The 19,365-nt window shown below is 38.6% G+C and overlaps 1 protein-coding gene across 1 annotated transcript in view; it reads left to right on the top strand.

The window, feature by feature from the left end:
• Window positions 1-18,048, top strand: part of IMPG1 (interphotoreceptor matrix proteoglycan 1) — a 56,888-nt gene extending 38,840 nt beyond the window's left edge. The window contains exons 10-15 of the mRNA XM_088150340.1: window positions 724-959; window positions 3,999-4,079; window positions 5,313-5,381; window positions 11,812-12,323; window positions 13,683-13,902; window positions 17,834-18,048. Coding sequence (XP_088006466.1) covers window positions 724-959; window positions 3,999-4,079; window positions 5,313-5,381; window positions 11,812-12,323; window positions 13,683-13,902; window positions 17,834-18,048 — 1,333 coding nt within the window. The remainder of the gene's footprint in view (window positions 1-723; window positions 960-3,998; window positions 4,080-5,312; window positions 5,382-11,811; window positions 12,324-13,682; window positions 13,903-17,833) is intronic.
• Window positions 18,049-19,365: the final 1,317 nt, after the last annotated feature.

Genomic DNA, 19,365 nt, shown 5'->3' with positions numbered 1-19,365 from the left:
AACAGTATTTACCATCCTAATGTCTTTTCTTTACAAGGATGATATCTGGGTAATGGCTATATGGAGCAGGGGGTGGTTTCACTATCTCTTGAGAATTTTATTTTCCCCAATGGCATTTTTGCTTTTACAAAGACCTTTATGGTTCAAGAGAGATATGACCTCAAAAACTACTTGTTTTATTTCTTTCATATATTTAATTGTGTTTCTGTGTAAATGAGATGCACTTTCACTTTGCTGAAATACTGGTGTATTGGGATAAGTCTTTTAATAATATAGTCAAGGCATCCATGGGATGAGGTAGGGGCCCAAAATATCAAGATGGCAGCCACCATGTGCTCGAAGCCTGCCCCTTTTTATTTCTGTGTGCCATATCACATGCATGTAACAGGAGTCAAAGCTTCAATCACATGATCGTGACCACCATCATGACTTTTTTTAAAACACACCCCCCCCATGGACAACCTGAATATGGTCAAGTTAACCTTTGTTAAACTGATATGAATTATATTACAAAATGAATTGGTAGCCAATGACATTTTATTTATGCCTGTTTCCATAAGCTCTGTAACTAAATTTAAATCAGAAACTTAGCTGGAGGATGTTATTTGTTGATAGTAATTTGAATCAGCACACTAGCCAATATAATCAATCCCCAAATAAGATACCATGCTCTCATTTCCTCCCACATCAACAAATCAATATGCCTTTCTTCCTACAACACAGGACAAGCAGCACTGTGGCACAGTATGTTCTCAACTTTGAAAGAGATGTTTCAGAAGTTAAAGGTCCTGTGACAATTGACACCAAAAAAATTGAAAGTGAGAAGAGCACTCTTAGTGCAGAGAAGGAGATACCTGCACTTATACCGAAAGTAACAGACCTTCAGCAGATGGTTGCCATGGTCCTACAGGAAGATAAATCATTATCCATGGACTTTGAAACACTCCAGTTTAAGGATGGTCAGTCAGTTACAAATTCTTACTGCAAATTAATTAATTAATATTCCCTTTACCTTCTCTAAGCAATTGGGTAGTCCCCTGGCTCAAAGGTGCCTCATATTTCCTTTCTCAGAGGAAGGGGAGGTATCAGAAACTTCTGGACTGCTGTTCTGTGATGGATCATAGTTGACAACCAGCTTCCTTCCTGTCTCTTCTGAATCACTCCATCTCACTGTTTTGGTGCTTCTATCCGATTTCTCATTTTGAGGGCAAGCTTTGTTCCCCACCTCCCCAACCTAGTCCCAAGGATTTGGGCTATTGAATAGTGATCCTTCTTTTTGTTCTCCATTATATTGACTTATAATTAATCTAGTAAGCTTATCTTAGCAGGTAATAAAAAGAAAACAGCAGCAAATTAGAAATAAAGATATGTCAGCAAGATGATCTGCTTTGCTTGACTTGTTATGAGACATGCAGTCCTTTTATCTCTTAATCTCCATACATTGTTCTTTTCTCCCAACTAAATAATGTCATTAGCATTCTATATAGTTGCAATGTTTTTGTAGTGTCTGCAGAAGAGGTGGTATTGACCATAAGTTGTACATCTCCGATACCGAGCTTGGCTTTCTGTTTGGAGCTCGGAGGGAGGGATGGGAACATATGGGAACCAGCTCTTTCTGAATTATGCAGGCCTTGAAAGGTCAGATTCAGCATTCTGAATTATGCTTGGAAGCAAATACTTAAGCACAGCAGCCAAACCGAGCCTGGGATTGTATGCTCCCCAGCCTCCTCTTGCCAGAGGTTGAATTCTGTATTTGCACTTGTGGAAGCTTCTGATGACCTTCAGAACCAGCCCAAGATAAAGTGCATTTCAATCCTTAAAGTAGGAGAGTATTAAGTCCAAATCCTGATCTGAAATGGGATGCTGGGAGTTCACCAGCCTTCACTGTAACAGGCAGCCTTTGTGTCCACTGTTACCAGAAAATAACATATGAAAGCAGGGTCAAAGAGCCCAAGTCTGCCTCAACGGCTTTCATGCAGTAGTCAGTTAATCTTCAGATAACAAAAGTATTTAAACCTGACTAGGGTAGATGAACTGATCTGAGATGCTTACTTTAATAGGTAAATGTTTATTAGCATTGGTGGTACTCAGCTGGGTGGAACAGATATTAAAATACGAAGGGTGTGATTCAGGAAGAGATGGCAGTGACTGACCATATACAAAATGTATGATGATACAGATAAATAAATGGATGCGCCAAGCAGCTTTATTGAATGAGCAGGACTCTTGAATGGTGACTAATTACAAAGGCAGAAATATTTTCACTACTGCTGCCATATAGCTTCAGTTGAGAAGTTAGCATATTTTGCATAATTTGTTGCCTACTGGACAAAGAACTAACCATTCTATTATCATTCAAACATTCTATATTTCCATTTACTGAGATCCTAAATTTAATTCCATCAGTGGAAAAAGGGTTTCCATTTTATTCTTCCCTTCATTGCTTCCTGACCTTTCCAGAAATGTGGGGGGGTTTTTTTGTTTTTTGTTTGGCAGGAAATTAAAACCTTCCCAAACAGGACATAAAAGGAATAGGACCAGAAAGGGGAAATTGCTAGAAATACCGCAACACCCATTCCTTTGTGCCTTTTGTTTATACAACTACTGGTCTATTAATGAGGCAGCTGTGTTGTGTTTTTGCCATGTTTCTATTATAAACTCTGCTGAGTGCAACAGATAAGGAAAAGCAATAAAGTAGTTGGGATTAACTATCTAGAGCTGAGCTGACATTTCTCACAAATTGTTTTTCTGAGGAATTTTTTTGCCCTCTTTTCCAAGTACAGAACATCCCTTTGCAGAATTTTTGGTCAAACGTTCTCCATCACTGTTTTATGACTGTTATCACATCCTCTCCGCAATGCCTTAGAACAGGGCTAGAGCTGGCTCCCTGTGGAAGAGATGAGTTGTTGTTGCTCCTCCCTTTTCTAAGTGCTATAAAATAAACTTTAAAAAGTACTTCAAGGATAAGACTATCCTCATCCTTGAAGTAAAAGTGGCTTCATAGTATGCCACTGAAGTCTCTCTGGAATATCCTACTGCACTCTTGGCTACACCCCTACTGAAACCTGAGCAGTTGCACATGGAGGCAGCAGTAGGAGAGATGGTTGCCAAGAATCAGACAAATATGGCTGATATTCCACTTCTATAACTTTGGAAACAGCACAGGAGGATGTTTAGGTTGTCATCTCAAATATAAATACCCATTATGAATGCAAGAAACTGGTGTATGAAAAATGCGTATGTCATATGGATTGAGCCTAGCTGGGACTGACTGGTACGTCCAGTTGAGTGTGCATTCAGCAGCAAACTGAAATTGCTGTGATATATGCATAATGGCCCACCAAGATAGGATCTTTAATAGTGCTTTCATGCTGGTGAACTTAGACCCCTTCTTTGCAGATTTCACTACCCCCTCATTGCAATGAGCGCTTTGGGGCTGCTGCGCAATGCCTAGTAACTGTCCCTACCATCTCCTCCTCCTCCTAGGCAGCACTCTAGGAAGCTGAAGAGGAGGTTGTCAATAGGAAATAGCTGGTACCCTGTGCCCCTCCTCATGGTTCATCTCAGAGAAGCATGGAGGGAGAGAAACCAAAGGAATTTGTTTTTACAGGAAGAAGGGATCTTGAAGGTATTCCTGCCTGCATTTCCTCTGGAGCAGGAGCCCAAATTGATTGACTTGTAGAGTTAATCAATTCAGCTTTCTAAGATAGTCAAAAGCCCCAGGATGTCATGGTGAAATGTAAGGGCACTGCCATCTCAGATCAGAGCCTTAAAGAAAGTTTTAGTTCCATAGACTAAGAAACACCTCTTTACAGATTCAGTTGATACTGGCAACAAGGGGGGAAAACAGCAGTTTGCTGTTATGCTTGTCATATGGCATGGTCCCTGTTTATAACAAAGGATCCTATATGATAATTGACACGCTTTGGTCAGTTGTGATAGATGGTAGTAAGGCAAACTTGATGAAAAATTACCGTTTCATTTGTCTCATTTTGCAGAAATCATTAGGCCATCTAGTAACATAAATAATGATATACAATCAATGGTAACAGATGCTCTGGCTGGACATGAATTGGTGAGTTAACTTTATTTGCCTTTGTTCCGCAACAAAACTTTAATGATGAATAAGATTAGCACCCTACCAAACCTCTTAACAGACTTAACACAGGGCAAGTTAAGAAAAGTGATTGGCAGATTCTCTAGCTTTGTTTGCCATTCGTCATAGGTTACCAACCAGACAAAAAACATACACCAGTCATTTTTCTTACTGTAGGCTAAGGCCATGGCTGAAGGACTGAAGGATAGACCCACAAATTAAGACATCTATCAAAACCTGGTACCAAGAAAGCTGATCTTTGCGTTGGGAGGGGGAACCCAGTAAAACAGGAGAGCATCACCAGGGTGCCAGGTGGCAAGGTGGCAAGAAAAGAAGGAGGGACACAACCCCAACATCTGAAGCCCTGACAGCCTGGGGATTAATTGCCAAGGTTGGGAGGGGAGGGGGCATGAGACATTTTCTTTAGCTGCTAGGTCTCCAATACCTCAGAGCCAATCCGTGCTATCGGGGCCCTGGAAGTACAATTTGGAAGACCCAGCATATTTCACTGCCAAAAGAGGGATGACTATGGAAAACTCCAGCCAGGGATTGGAGGTGAAAGGGCACGTCTGCAGCAGCCTAAAATGGCCAAAAGGAGCCGGGCCAATTCCAGCTTTAGCAATTGAACCATCATAGATTATATCCTTGGGAAGAATTATGTTGGGACAAGAGAGGGAAAAACAATTTTGAAAGAGAAACCGCTAAAGACAACTTTAAGATGCCTCAGCTGTTGGCTGGGGATATAATGAAGGGACTACAACTGCGATTTAAAAATGGTTAGAAAGGCCTCATTGTGCCATAGCTGAAGGGTCTTGGGTTGAGGTCCAAGAGTTTCATACATTTATACTCCTTGGTTTGTATCAATAGAATGTACAGCAAATTAGGATAAATGAATAATCCTTTAGAAATATTCATGAATAGATGGATGGAATGATATTTATCAGGAGAATATTTTAAACATCTTAGCATATTATTAAAGTGGAAATAAAACTTATTATATTTAGGGCACAATAAAGTATAAATGAAAATTGCCACTCTTCTTTTCCTTCTTCTTTACAGACCTCTGAAATGCCTTTCATTTATGCAAGTTTAGCAACAGTGACCAAATCCTTTAATGAGATTGAGGAAACCAACCTCTTTGTAGATTACCCAATCCCCACCATGTCTTCTAACATCTTAGATAGCACAGGGATTCCCTTTCCCTCAACATTTAAAGAAACTGATGGTCAGAAGAGCGAAGATGAAAAGGCAAAATACCTGATTTCCAGCATCCTCTCCACGCAAGGTAAGTTGTTAGATTCTTAGCTGAGCAACAGGTCCCTTACATTTATCCTGTACAAGCAGAAATTAGAAAGCAAGTACACCCTTAAGTGCCCATTTACCTGTGTGAAAATGTGTTCTACTTCCCTTCAGACACTGTTAATTAACTATTAATGATCATATTCAGCATTTATATACTGTAAGACCGTGACATATGCTATATTTGAATGTTTGAAGATTTTCACATATGTCATCTCAAATTTCTTAGCCCCTTGTATTACTGGGGAAACATGTAGAAGAGGGAAAGGTGAGGCAGAGAATGAATGGCTTGCTGCAGCCAGCTTAGTTAATCCATGACCAAAATTGGGGTCTGTATTATTACCAATCCATGTTCTTAGCTATGAGGTTATAGAGGAAGTCTCAGGTCAATGTACTCAGCTAAAGTTAGAACACAGCTGTTATCTGCTTCCCAGCTAGGCCCATATAACTCTTTTGGTCCTCCAGAAAGAGTTCAAAGCAAATTTCTTAGGAATATATTTCAAGTTTCCTGCTATATCTCAGATGCAGTTCTTCACCATGACTGAGTAGGATTGAAACCAACACCTGGTTATAGATTTTCATATACTGTATTGAGCCAAAATATATTTTGCCCTTGTAGGTCTGATACCTTGGATCCTTATTGACAATTTTGTGTCATCCTGGCCCAAAGCAATAGGCAAAAAATTGGAGCTACTTAGATTTTCATTACCCCAACTTTGTACATTGGGGTACAAGTGTGTTATAATAATATTGAAACAACAGATTAAAGATATTGGTATCAAATTAGACTTGGCATCTCTTCCCAATGAAATACTGCTGATTAGCTCATTCACCCTCCTTAACCTGCTGGATTAAGTCACATTTCAGTCCCTAAATACCAGAGGGTGTTCTCCTTGGCTCAGTTTGATGCCTACTGCAGTACAGTCCTAGGAGACATAAAGGTGTCCAATCTGGAATAAGGTTTTGCCCATGCAGTGAAGGGACTATTGAAACATGTTTCATTATATTGCCTGTTTTATACTGGAACATGGTCAGAATTGATAACTCCACATCAAAGCACATTTCCTGGTCATTGTGGTCAATTTTTCTGTGTCATATGCAAAATATGTAGCTGATTGACTGATATATCCAATTAATTTTATAATTTGTTATTTTTTATGTAACTTCTTTTATACTTTTATGTAGCTTCTTTTATACTACTGAGTTTTATTAGGTAGTGATCTTTGACCACAATCAAGATTTCTTCTTCTCAGGTGAGATTGATTTGGGGTTGCAGAGGCTTCTGGACATTTTTAGCAAATAAGAACATTGTTCCAAACTTTTCCAAAAATGTTCCAGATTTTTTACTATGAGACCCAGTGGATGAATTTTAAAACTAGTTTTCCCTTGTGTATAACCAAAAGTTATATTTATGTGATTTTTTTTTTATTGCCCTGCACATCTGGTACTGATAATAATCTGAAGCAAGGGCCTAAATATTATGCCTATTGACTTCTGGAAATAATATCAGTTTCTGATATTCTGTACAGTTGTAAGGACTTGTCCTCTCCGAGAGAAAACTCATCTTGGCTACTGTCATTCTTAAACAAAATCCACCCAAAGTTATAACAAAACTATTGCCACATAACCACTCTTACCACTGGCAGTAATGGCAGAGAAATTGAAAGTGCAACAAGATGCTTCATTCATTCCTCCTCTGATTAGAAATTATACAATTGATCCTTGCTAATTTGGCATGTCCATGATGAGAAAAGTGTCAGTTGTTTCCTGGGGAGCTTGTTTTCCATTCTGTGAATATGCTGGCTTCGCATGTCAAGATCATATAGCACACACTAGCCTATCAGCGATAACCTAGGCTGAGATTAAATATTTTTGTTCTGAAGCTTCTTTTGGAATAAAGTGTGGCTTTAAGTCTCAAAGCATCCTGAATAATCTGAAATCTGAAGATATTTTAAAAATTCTTTTGGATGTGCAGTACAAGGTATAACCAAGTAAGAAGAGCTGAGTTTTCATATTCTTTTCACTTTCATAAATTCTCTTTGATCACAAGTTGACAATCACTGTTAATGTTTCTATCACAAGTTGCAAGTATTATTCACTGCCTGCAAATATTGTTTCCTGCTACAGGTGTGTTAAAAATGACATGAAGTCACTACATTGAAGATAGAAAAAATAGGTCCATTTATGAACTTTCGTTTGACATTACATTATATTTTAGGGATATGAGAGTTGACATCAGACTAATGCACATAGCAACTCTATATGTGCCATATTTTGGTTTAACTTGTCCTTATTCTAGTGAGGCTTTTAAAATTAGTGCTGTATTCTGGATTTCTCTGGGAATTTGCCAGATTCACAGTGGCTTTTTCCAGCAAAAACATTTTCTTTCATGCTAATTACATTTATATTTTCAGTCCTAGGAACGTTGATTTAGGATGTCGCAAATTAGTCTTCGACATATGGAAAGGATAAAAAAAAATAGTAATCAGATTTATACAGCAAAATTCTACCCTTAGCCTGATACCCTTTATAAATTCTTCCATAAATCCAATATGTTAAAATGTACTCCAAGCCAACCAGAATGTGCCATAGCTGATGTTCCTGGGTACATTGAGAAGAACACATATTAGGTAATGGAGGGAAACAAGCATTGCAATTGAACCAGCTTGGGTAATGCTTTTGAAAATATATATATATAATAATTATTTGCTGGCCTTGTTCTTTGTTTTTGTAGGAATCTTGATTTATTCATCCACGTCACTCTTGTGTGTGTTACTTTGTTAGTTTTTGTCAGCCATATACTACAGAGCTAAATTTCAGGGTATCACATTAACCAATGAAAGGGTTCATGATAATTTCCAATTTATCACATAGCCCAGTGCCCTCAACAACTTGAGGTTTTAAACTTCCTTTATAAGATTTAATATGGACTCTCACTTCTTCCATTACAGAGAAACCATGTTGTTGAATATTGAGCTTTTCAAAATGTAGTTTTAAGCAACTGCCAAATGCTATCCTTACTCACAAACATGTAGATGTACTCTCAATATCTCAAACGTTTAGGAGGTAAATGCCTCTGTTTTCTCCCAAGGCAAATAGCTTGTCATAGAAAATGACAACTCTAACTGCTCCTCTGATTAGTATCAGCAATGTATATAATTTGAAAGCCAGCGATGCCCAGGGAATGCTTTTATGTTTCAGAGTGTTAAAAAGTATTCACAGACCACAGAATTTCCACTTCAGTATTTATTCCTCAGTGGCCTAGCTCTAAGTTGCCTTAGCTCTCTGTGTTGACAACTGTGCAGCTGAGCCAAAGGCTTCCAGAAGTAATGTGAGTGAGTCAGAGCCATGCCACAGAGTGTATTCAACTTTTCCTCCAAAGGATATGTAAAATCACACAGGAAAATGTTAAGATTTTGTCTTGCCCTCTATGCTGATACCTAAGGGCAGATCTGCAGTTTCTGCTTGGCCCAAAACCACTGCAGGCCACCCACCACTTCCTGAGTGCTAAGGGAACAGCGTAATGGATGTGTATTAATGTACAACCATCCAGTTGTACATACATCTCTTATGTAAAATACAGCTATGGGAAATCAGTTCAACCTAAATATTAATGGAAGCTACACCAAAACCACTTCTCAGGAGTTATTTTGCTTTGTGTTTCAGAGAAAGTGCCTAGTGGTGCTGATGGACATTTCCCTTTAGCTATTGACGTTCCGAGACCGTTCTGAACAAGAATGTGGCAGGGGAGAGAACTTAACCCCCTTTTCTTTTCTTCCCCAACTCTAAAAGACACTTAGCCCTTTCCTCCCACCCCCATCGCTATTTACATAATAAAGATATGCATGTTCACTGCTTTCCGGTAATTAACAACTTACTTAGTTTGACATGTAATCTGTTTTTAATTAACTGGAGTTGATCAAATACCAATTTGAGTATTTTTCTGTGAAAAGTTGACTTTGACATTAGAATACAGTATTGGCTGAAATCTTAAACATAAAATGGGACTTCTAAATATAAATGCATGGGATAGCTGAGGAAATGGCAAGTTGGCAATGGAAGTAGATACCGATGGATTGATCTCTACATCTAAGGAGCAAAAACTGCCTCCCAAAAGCCATGGGGAAAAGATATTGAAGGACAGTAGACAATGTTTTTATCTACTACATAGGATTCCAGCAAAATAGCTGTTATGAATGACTGAACATTTGCCAATATATCCTAAATGCAATATAACTGTACTACATTTAGGCCTCAAAGAAAGGCTATAATCCAGCATATTGTATTTACCATCATAACCTGATAAAGCTCTACTTAGAAGTAAGTCCATTGGGTTTAGTGGGGCTTACTCCTAAATAATATAGAAATACAGCTTTAATTCTGTATTGGATTATGGCCTTTATGTTTTGTTATTAAGTGGCATTCAGTTTTCTATAATTAACTTATCTTTTCTCACACATTATTTTTACAGCACTGGAGGAAGTGAATTACATATGGGTTTAGGATTTGATAAACAGAAAACTCAACCTTTTTCATTTAACTACATCAGACTGACCTGCTTTAATTGCCCTCTTTTTTTGGAAGATATCTAATTAGATTCATGCTGCGTTGGTGCTTTTATAGACTTCAGTGAGACTGCTCTTACTTTATAATCCTCATTAGGAAACATTAATTCCGTAAGCTGCCTAAAATGCAACGACACAGAAATATCCTGCACTCCTGTCACTGAAGCTTAGAAACACAGCTTCAGCAAAGGAAAATCACCTCACCCTTTATCTCATGTGTGATTTCTCCAGTATATTTTTGAACTGAAGATGCTACTACTACTTGAGCAAGTTTGGCTCTTTTGTTTTATATAGTTTTGATTAAAACCTTCACCTACAGGATTTAGCACAAATTTGCTTTGCCGACCAAACCAGTGTAGACTATCTGTATTGTGGACCTGAGAACATTGTTTGAGAAGATATTGTTTGAGAACAAGGTCTATGAATAGACACTGTATAAGTGATCTTCCCATCCTCACCTGGAGCTCAACTCATTTCTCTTCATAGCAGTACAGGATAGACTATGCGGAGATTAAGAAGTCTCCATTTACCAGAAAAATGAAGTTAATACATTAAACTTAATATAGTGTCTTCCCCAGTCTGTGCTAGAGGTATTGGAGTACAACTTCCAGAAAGCTTAAAGAAGGTTGTAATACTACTCACCCTATGCAGCATGAGCTATTGGATGGTAGAAGTGGATAGAGGTGGATATGGTGTAACAAAGGAAAGGTATCAATAGATTTGAAGTAAAACTCCTAAATATTTAAGAGTACATGACATTTTAATGAAGAAAATGGTGACTTGTAGTATTTTGATAGCAAGTGGTTATAAAAGAAGCCATGTATATCAAAATAATTCATTGTGATTGCAGCAGGATAGAAGCATGGTTAATAAGCAAATATAAATTTAAGAGGAAGTTATTTCTGAGTAAAAACAAGAATTTACTAAGTATTAAATTCCATAGAGGAGAGATTTCAGAAGTTCAATACAGAAAGGAGATTATGAAAATAACTTGAGGTTAAAAAGAACTGGTACATAAGAAAATAGGAGGTAGATTACGCACTTTCTCCTGAATTGTCAACAAAATTCAACTCTTTAATATTCACATTTAAGACACAATCTTACACCAGATACTAAATAATAATATTATAAATCAACATACTTCCTTGCCCCTTGGCTTATTTTTATAATCCTTTAAAAATAAAGGACATGATTTGATTAAAATTGGAAGGAATCAGAGGTGGATTTTGTGTATTTCCTTAACCTACCAACAATCTTTAGGTACAAAAGCCAGCTTCCAACATGGTGCAGTGTAGTATTACAAGTCCCAGGAGATGTTGCCACAGATAGAAAGAGGAAGGACTTAGGAAAAGAGTGGGAAGTAGACTAAACGGAGGATTGAGTGCAATGTTTCAAAGCACTATGTATAAAAGAGTTTTAAGTTATAGCTTATTCTGGAATCTGTGTTAAGACTCCTCTAAGGACACAAATCTAGGAACCCAATATGATATCTGTTTCTAAGTCTAGGTTGTGTGGCCATGAACATGCATATGTTAAGCAAGATTTTTAACTAAACATGTTGTATGAACTCAGCTCAAATAAAATTACTTGGTTTTCATTCTGAGAGAGCATAAAACAGGCAACAATTACCCCGTTTCAACTACATTTACCCTGTCTCCGTCTTTTTGGGTTATTACCACCAATTACGCTGTGAAAAACTCCTTATGAGCTTATTGCACATTTTATATGATCTTATTAATATATTTTTGTGTTGCTTCCAAATCAGTCTAAAAGGATTTGTATCCAGCCAGGTAGGAAACAAATCACTGTAATTAAAAAAAAAAAATGAAACCCAGTTTATTTCCTTTTTAGAGGAAAAGATTACAGACCAACCAGAATCTTCGGGGGATGAAGTTTTGCCACCCTTGAGCATGATACCATCTGTCATTCATACCTCCAGTCTTCCAGGAGACGATATTTTGGGGCCTACAGATCAATTCATTTTATTGCCAGCAGATGCCTCCAGTGGCCCTTCCCTTGTCATGGGCCAATCTTTTGAAGCAACAAGTTCCATGTGGGCAGCTGCAACTGGTTTTGAAATGGGAGTGCAGGACCTTGCCATTGACTTAGCTATCACTGACATGATGGCCCCAGTGGCAGTGGAGAAGGAGGGAAGTGGCTACAATGCATTGCCAGGAACCCCAGGTATGACTCCAGCTCCTTCCCTGAAGTATATAACCACAAGCTCCATGACAACCACAATCCAAGGCCAAGAGCTGGTGGTGTTCTTCAGCTTGAGGGTGACCAACATGCGCTTTTCCAATGACCTCTTCAATCAGAGTTCCCCTGAGTACAAAGCACTTGAACAACAATTCATACAGCTGGTAGGTGACAAAGGATGGTATTGAACTTGTGGATAATTCCCCACCCCACCCCAAAGAGAAATCTTAGGATGTTATGCCCCAAATTAAAATTGAAATAGAACAAATAAAAACAAATTGAATTGATAGTGAAAACTGCTTTCAGAAGAAAACTAGTGTTCCTTCCCATTACAACCTCAACCTTCATGTAATATTTACTCGATTCTACGCACTTGATCCTAAAAGGTAAAGTTTTCCTCAAGTTCATCTTGGCTCCTAGAGAAGACCTAGATATGTTTCTGTTTCCTTCGTAACAATACAGCAGTGGTTAATCATTGCCACTTGTTTGCTTTTTTTCCCCCTCCCCTTTATTTATTTGATTTGCTGGGTCAGTTTAAAGCCCTGGGATTACCTTGTGGTTTTCTCTCCCAGTATTCACTAAATCGGATCCTACTTACAATTTTGAGATTTTTAAAAAGTGCTAGTTCAGGATGCATTTTTTACCTTCTTGGATCCCCATCTTTTACCGCCCCTTTTTTCTTTCCAGTTCTGATGCCAAAATGAACTAGGAAGGGAGAAAAGTGGAAGGCGCTAGATGGAGGGTTAACTTATTGTTAATCCCTTGTTTCATGTGCGAGCAATACAAGTTAATGCAAAGAAATATATGTTTGAGGTGATAATACGTATTTTGGCCTGAAGAGAGTAGCAGAACACTATATTTGTTCTACTGTACTTACAGTTCAATCCTATGAAATTACATAAATTTCAAAGAGAGTAATAATTTACAGATGACTGTTCATTTTGCCCTGTGTCATAATCTTTCACATTATGTTCTTATGCAAATAAGGGTCCATGGGAAATTGAATGTTCATATCTCATTGTCCTGAAAGTACATGGGAACAATACTTTGTATAATATAGAGACTCAAGTAACCACTGTAGAAATTGGCAAATAGAATTATATAAGAATGTAAGAATCGTCCTATTTTAGTCCAACATTTTGTTGCTTGTATGTTTTACAGATCTAGAGCTCACTCTTTCTACTTGTATAACCTACTGTGGGCAAAATCCATATAAAATGAAAGGAAATGCCCTTATAGCTGCAATTTACATTTGAGTAAGCTTAAATGTCATTGATTTCTTTTTAACTGGATTGCAGTCTGTGAATGAAGTTTGCATCAAAAGGGCACTCTAGCTGTCTTGCTTAGATTGTTTTAAAAGATCTATCTTGAGAGCTGCTACTGAAAGACTAATTTAGAAATTTGACTTGGTATCAGGTGTAAAATCAGCTAATAGCATCAGTAAAACAGAGAAATTTTGTCTTTCCCAAAATAAACAGTGAACATATGTGACATTAATAGTATATTTTTCTTTGGTTTTTCAGCTGCTTCCCTACCTACAGTCCAATCTTACAGGATTTAAGCAGTTGGAAATACTGAATTTCCGCAATGGAAGCGTGATTGTAAATAGCAAAATGAAGTTTGCCAAGTCAGTGCCGTACAACATCACAAAGGCTGTTCATTGTGTGTTGGAAGATTTCTGTGATGCAGCAGCTCAGCGTCTTAACCTGGAAATCGACAGCTATTCTCTTGAAATAGAGCCAGGTAACATAAAAAGTGAAGCAGAGGACAGGGGGGATGTTGCTCTAGAAGTACTTGGAAAAGCTTCCACTCTTCTTATAACATGGTTGGAACAACACTAGTTGTTCCCTAACACTCACCCTACTGTACCCCAATCCATACTGTTTTCAAGCTACTTTTGTTCTATAGGCTCCTGTCATTGACAGTAAGTAAGTGAATCTCTTCAAGTGTGTGCCCTTTTTCTCAGGATTATACAGTAGCACTGAGAAACTTTCATGTATTTATTCATATCTCCAAATCAAACTGACTCCAGCAGTGCATAGCACAAATAAAACCAAAAATACAATAACATCCAATTCATAATAACAAGCAATACTCCATTAACAAGCAGTAATATTAATATAATATGATAAAATTATAATGATGGTACCAACCTAGTCTACATGGCAATAAATTGTAACTTGGTTATATTGTATGTCAAATTATAATGTCTGTTTCATTGACAATCAGTTCACAAGGCTCTGCAGCATTTTCATCCTTTTTTTGTTTTGTTTTGTTTAATTTTTTTAATAAGAATTTTGCAGCACTTTCTTCCTTGATTTTCACTTCAAATATATGACATAATGGGCTGGAACATCTAGCAGACTGCTATACAATGAGTCATATTAAATAGAGTTTATCTTCTTGAGCTGAATAGGAAGTTGTGTGTGTGTGTATACATGTGTGTATGCGCACATATCTTAATTATGGAAAATAGGTTGCAGTTTGAGAAAGTGAAAGAACAAGCAGAAGAACCTGGCATGCAAACTGATTGACAAATCTTTAATAGAACAGACAGAGGTTGATGGTACACTGAAGCCTCCAGAGATGGTATGACAATTAGGCAATAATTAGACTTAGCCAAAGAGGTGTGTGTGCTCAAGCACAAGTGTATGCCAGGGGTTGTAGGAATTCTCTTTCTTTAATCCCTTGTATTTTTTTATTTTTGTCATAAAAAACATGGTATACATCTTGCCATGAGCTTCTGTTCTCATCCTTTTACGGATCAAAAGCACTTGTGCATCATGTTTATGTTCAGTTGGAGAAAATTGTCAGAGTATGTTGACATGGCAGTGTCATGCCTCTACTGATATTGCCAACATTATGACTAAAAGGTTGTCTTGACAACAGTGCTGAAATCTCCTTCATTTAACAACCCTTAACTTAGAATATGGATGCTACATGGAAGAGATACCCAGGTCAGGTGTTCTCTTTCTAACTGGAAGTTTTAATGTTAGAGCATGAGTTCTAATGCTACAAGACAGACAGTAATGAAAACTACACAAACACAAACAGGTCTGAATTAACATTGTTTGCATGGATGCCAGATTGGTAGGTTCTCAGTACAGGTAGTCCTTGGGTTACGTTCATTTGTTCCGCGACTGTTCAAAGTTACGGTGGCACTGAATAAAATGGGTGTACGACCGATCTTCAAAGTTCTGGCCATCACAGCATCCCTGCAGTCATGTGATCGCAATCCAGGCACTTGGCTCATGATTCTGACATCGCAGGGAGCTGTGGTCACATGATCGCCATTTGCAACCTTCCCTGCCGGCTTCCCCCAAGCAAAGTCAATAGGGAAGCCAGCAGGGAAGGTCATACGTCACTCCGGTAAGTCCTCCCGGCTTTCTTGCACTTGTGCCATGCTATGCCACACTCTCCACCCCACAGTCTTTCTGCACTCACATTGCACTGTGCCCTCCACCCCATGGCCTTCCTGCACTCACACAGCACCTCAGTCCCCCAGTCTCCCCCACCTCACGCACAGCCTGCACCAGGGCTTCCAGGGCCTCTCCTGGCTCTAGCAGTTGACTTATCAAAACCAGGCAAGTTAGTAAAGCAGAAGAGGAGAGGAGAAGAAGATACGGTGTTGAAACCGTGAAATCTGCATTTCGTCAGTTTTAGATGAAATGAGAGAACTGGGCAGACCTTTAGATTAGGGTTGCTATGATGGTTTTAAGTCAGAACTATCCCTAAGAATAAACAATTGATGTCCCTATTTTTGAAAAAATAAAATCCAGCTGATCCTTGAAGATGTCTCAATTCTTCAGATTCTTTACTAGGTAAAAATGGAAGGTGCAGAAGCGGAGGGAGGCATGCTTATTGTCCAGAGATCTCCCTACCCTCTGCCACCTCCATTCTGGGCCCACTCCTCTTTGGCGGGGTGGGACCCACGGGGGCTTGCAGGCACCCCCTTGCCCTGTAGCGCTTGAAAGGTAGAGTGTGTACTGTGCCTTCACCTTTTAATCAACTGAATTGCAAGGACCTCCCTTCCCTTGCCAGGAAAAATGAAAAAGTCCAACCAAAATGCTGAAACCAAGAAGTTGGGGGGAATAAAAGTGCTTTTCGTCAAGCATCTTCTGATTTAGTGCACATCTTCGTAAGAGGGAAGAGGACTGAAAGCCAAAGGTGTGCTTCTGTCGATATAAGGCATTGCCCATGACTTATAAAACAGGACAGGCTGTTGGCCTCCCCTTTTTTCCTGATATGCTGCCTTGTTTTCCTGTAGATGTTATGTTGGCAAGGGCTCTTCAAGGTTCCTTATCATTTGATGCTATAGAGTGCTGTGGCCACCATTCCATTTCCCCCCCTTTCTTCCATTGTGCTGGCCCGGATGGAAAATAGTTCCAGTGAGCTTTTGCCAGAGCAGGAGAGATTCTAAGATTGTTTGATGAGTTTTGGAGTCCAGTCTAAAATGGTACTGAGCTCTTGTGATATCTTTTTAAAACTCCCTTCAGTTTCATGATCTAGGAGAACACCTGTGTTTTATTGAAGTACTACTGATGTCAAGCTAGTCCACCTCCCTCCCTGCCCCACTGCACAAAACAATGGTTTCATCTGTACTTTTAGGTTTCTATTAACAGCTTACTATTTGTGCTTGTTGTCTGCATTAATGCAGGCAATTGGTCCATAGTTCCATGAAAAAGGAATTGTCAGGAAATACAGTAGGATGAAGTTGAATTATTATCAGAATAGTTCAACTATTATAGAATTTGATGCACTACTTAGACAAATAGTGTGGAATTTATGGCAACCCCACCCCCCACCCCCAAATAGCATTTCAGCCTATCTGATTTCTAAACCAGCTTTGCAACTTGGATTTTTTTTTCCCCACAGCCTTTCATATAGTTGTTAATGCCATTTTAATTGGATGGTCACAGCATATAGGCAGTATTAATATGAATGCACTCATTCAAGAATTTAATTACTAGGCAACAGATGACAAGAATATGAAACTGAAACAGCTAGGGGGTTATTCTCCTTTTATGTAGTGCTACAACGAAAGCAGTGAATTCTTGTCGCATGCCTAAGGAATGAATACCTATCATATTAATTACAGAAGAACAATAATTTCAGCACAATTAGGGTGGACCTTACATATTACAAAACAAAGCCTACCATTGCCAACAACAGCTGTGTTCCACATTCCTTTGCAATGACACATATCATGTACTTTACATCCTGATGAGTGCACCAAGGGGGCTTTAAGTTGGTCACATTGTGGATTACACAGGGTGTACTAGAATGGCCCAGCTGGGAAACCATTTTGGCAAATAGTCCAGAAGTGTCAAGTGACCACTGCCTCTGCAGTGTTTACCATACAAGGTGGTGGTCTGCAAAGGGTTTGTGAAGGAGGCACTGCTCATGTCCTCTTCACAAGAAGACATTTACTGTAAAAGATAAATGATAAATATTTAAAATAAATATAAGAGTAAGACCAAATTACTGAAGAAAATATATCACCGAAGCTTGTGAAAGCCAAAAAAAGGGACTCCATTGCTTCTCAGTCACATATTAACAGTGGTAGGTAGCTGTGATGAACAAATGTTTTCTCTAGCAACCATACTGTTTTACCATGTCCATGTGACCCTGTATCAATGAATCCATTTCAAAAGATTTTTCTCTTCTATTCCAGCTGATCAAGCGGACCCTTGCAAGTTCTTGGCATGTGATGAATTCTCACAGTGCCTAAAGAATGACTGGACAAAAGAGGCAATTTGTCTTTGTAAACCTGGTTATGTAAGAACAGATGGTCCGCTTTGCCGTAGCATGTGTGAGATGGAGCCACAGCTGTGTGTTAATGGTGGCAAATGTGAATTGGTTCCAGGAAGAGGTGCAGTGTGTAGGTAAGTCCTCTGTTATAAAGTTGATGATGAATATTGTTGGTACTATGGACATGGATAAATGCAGCTGCAATTATTGCAATTGCCAAATGGCACTACTCTTTTTTGGATTATTCAGCATGAGAAGAGAACATTCTGGATGCAGATTTTGTGCTCTGCCATTAAGCAAAGTTTCCCATTCAAACTCTGGCCTTTCCAGTTAAAAGCTTTCCGGGAATTGGACTGGAGAGTCTTTACCTGAAGCTCTGGTGATATACCGCTGGTCAAAACAAGTATACTGACCTGAACCAGATGCATTTATGAGATTATGTTCAAATTCAGTTTGTTTTGTTTTATATTGTAGTGTTAACTCACCTCATTGCAGACACAGAATATTTGTCAAAAGCCAGAATCTACCTAATAAAGTCTGCAGAATAAAGCAGCAGAAGCTGTAGCAACCATTTTTTAATTGTCTCCTGCGCCTACATGAGTCAATATCATAAAAGTTCTAATGCTTAGCTTAATGTGCCTCATTCTTTGCCCCATCAGTTTATTAATTAAATTACAAAAGAAATGCAAAATGAAGATGGGGGAGGGGGTAAGCAGATCAACCCTTCATATGTTCTCCCATCCCATTGGCCTTTTATACCTATCTTACCATCAACCAGCATGTTCTACCTTATAGAGGTCCTCCTCATCTCAATCACTGCAGTACAGATAATCCTAGTAGAATTCATCCTGTTTTCAGTTACAGTGATCCCATCCTTAATTTTTGCAATGGGCCATGTAGTATAAGTGTTGTATCAGTTCTTCATCAGTAACTTTACACAATAATAAACAAAGAACAGAGTATGATGGTAAAATACATACACGAATTCTCATTCATCTTCAAAATGTGCTTTCTCTGAGTTGTACCATTGGCCTTAATAACAGTCATCTGTCTGCTTATACCTAGCTTGGTTTCAGTGTTCTATGATTAAAATCTCCTAACCCAGCTACTGCAATAACTTTTGACACACCTCACTGCGGCAGTTTCATGCCAGGACATTCCCAGTAGTGAAATTATCTAATAGTACTTCTGACATTGTGTTTCTTGCAGGTCTTGAGTTTAGTGGCTTGTAATTGTAAACATTTAATACATAACCCTTGTTTTCCTCATAGGCCCCAGGATTCAAAACTGACAAGTTAGCATCTGAAGGTCTGAATTCCAGAGACCATGAAGGTTTGTGATTTTTTTTACAAAAACTATCAGATGCATTCTTAGTAATGTCTGGAAAACTTGCATACTCTTATGTGGCTCCTTAAACTTAGAATCAGTCCTTCATGTGAGGTTTATTTGCCATTG

The sequence above is a fragment of the Python bivittatus genome, unplaced genomic scaffold, assembly GCF_059951505.1.
Source record: "Python bivittatus isolate LINGU-HERP-01145 unplaced genomic scaffold, Pbiv_v1 ctg000020_np1212, whole genome shotgun sequence".
Taxonomy (NCBI): domain Eukaryota; kingdom Metazoa; phylum Chordata; class Lepidosauria; order Squamata; family Pythonidae; genus Python; species Python bivittatus.
This window is presented reverse-complemented; position numbering and strand designations above follow the sequence as displayed.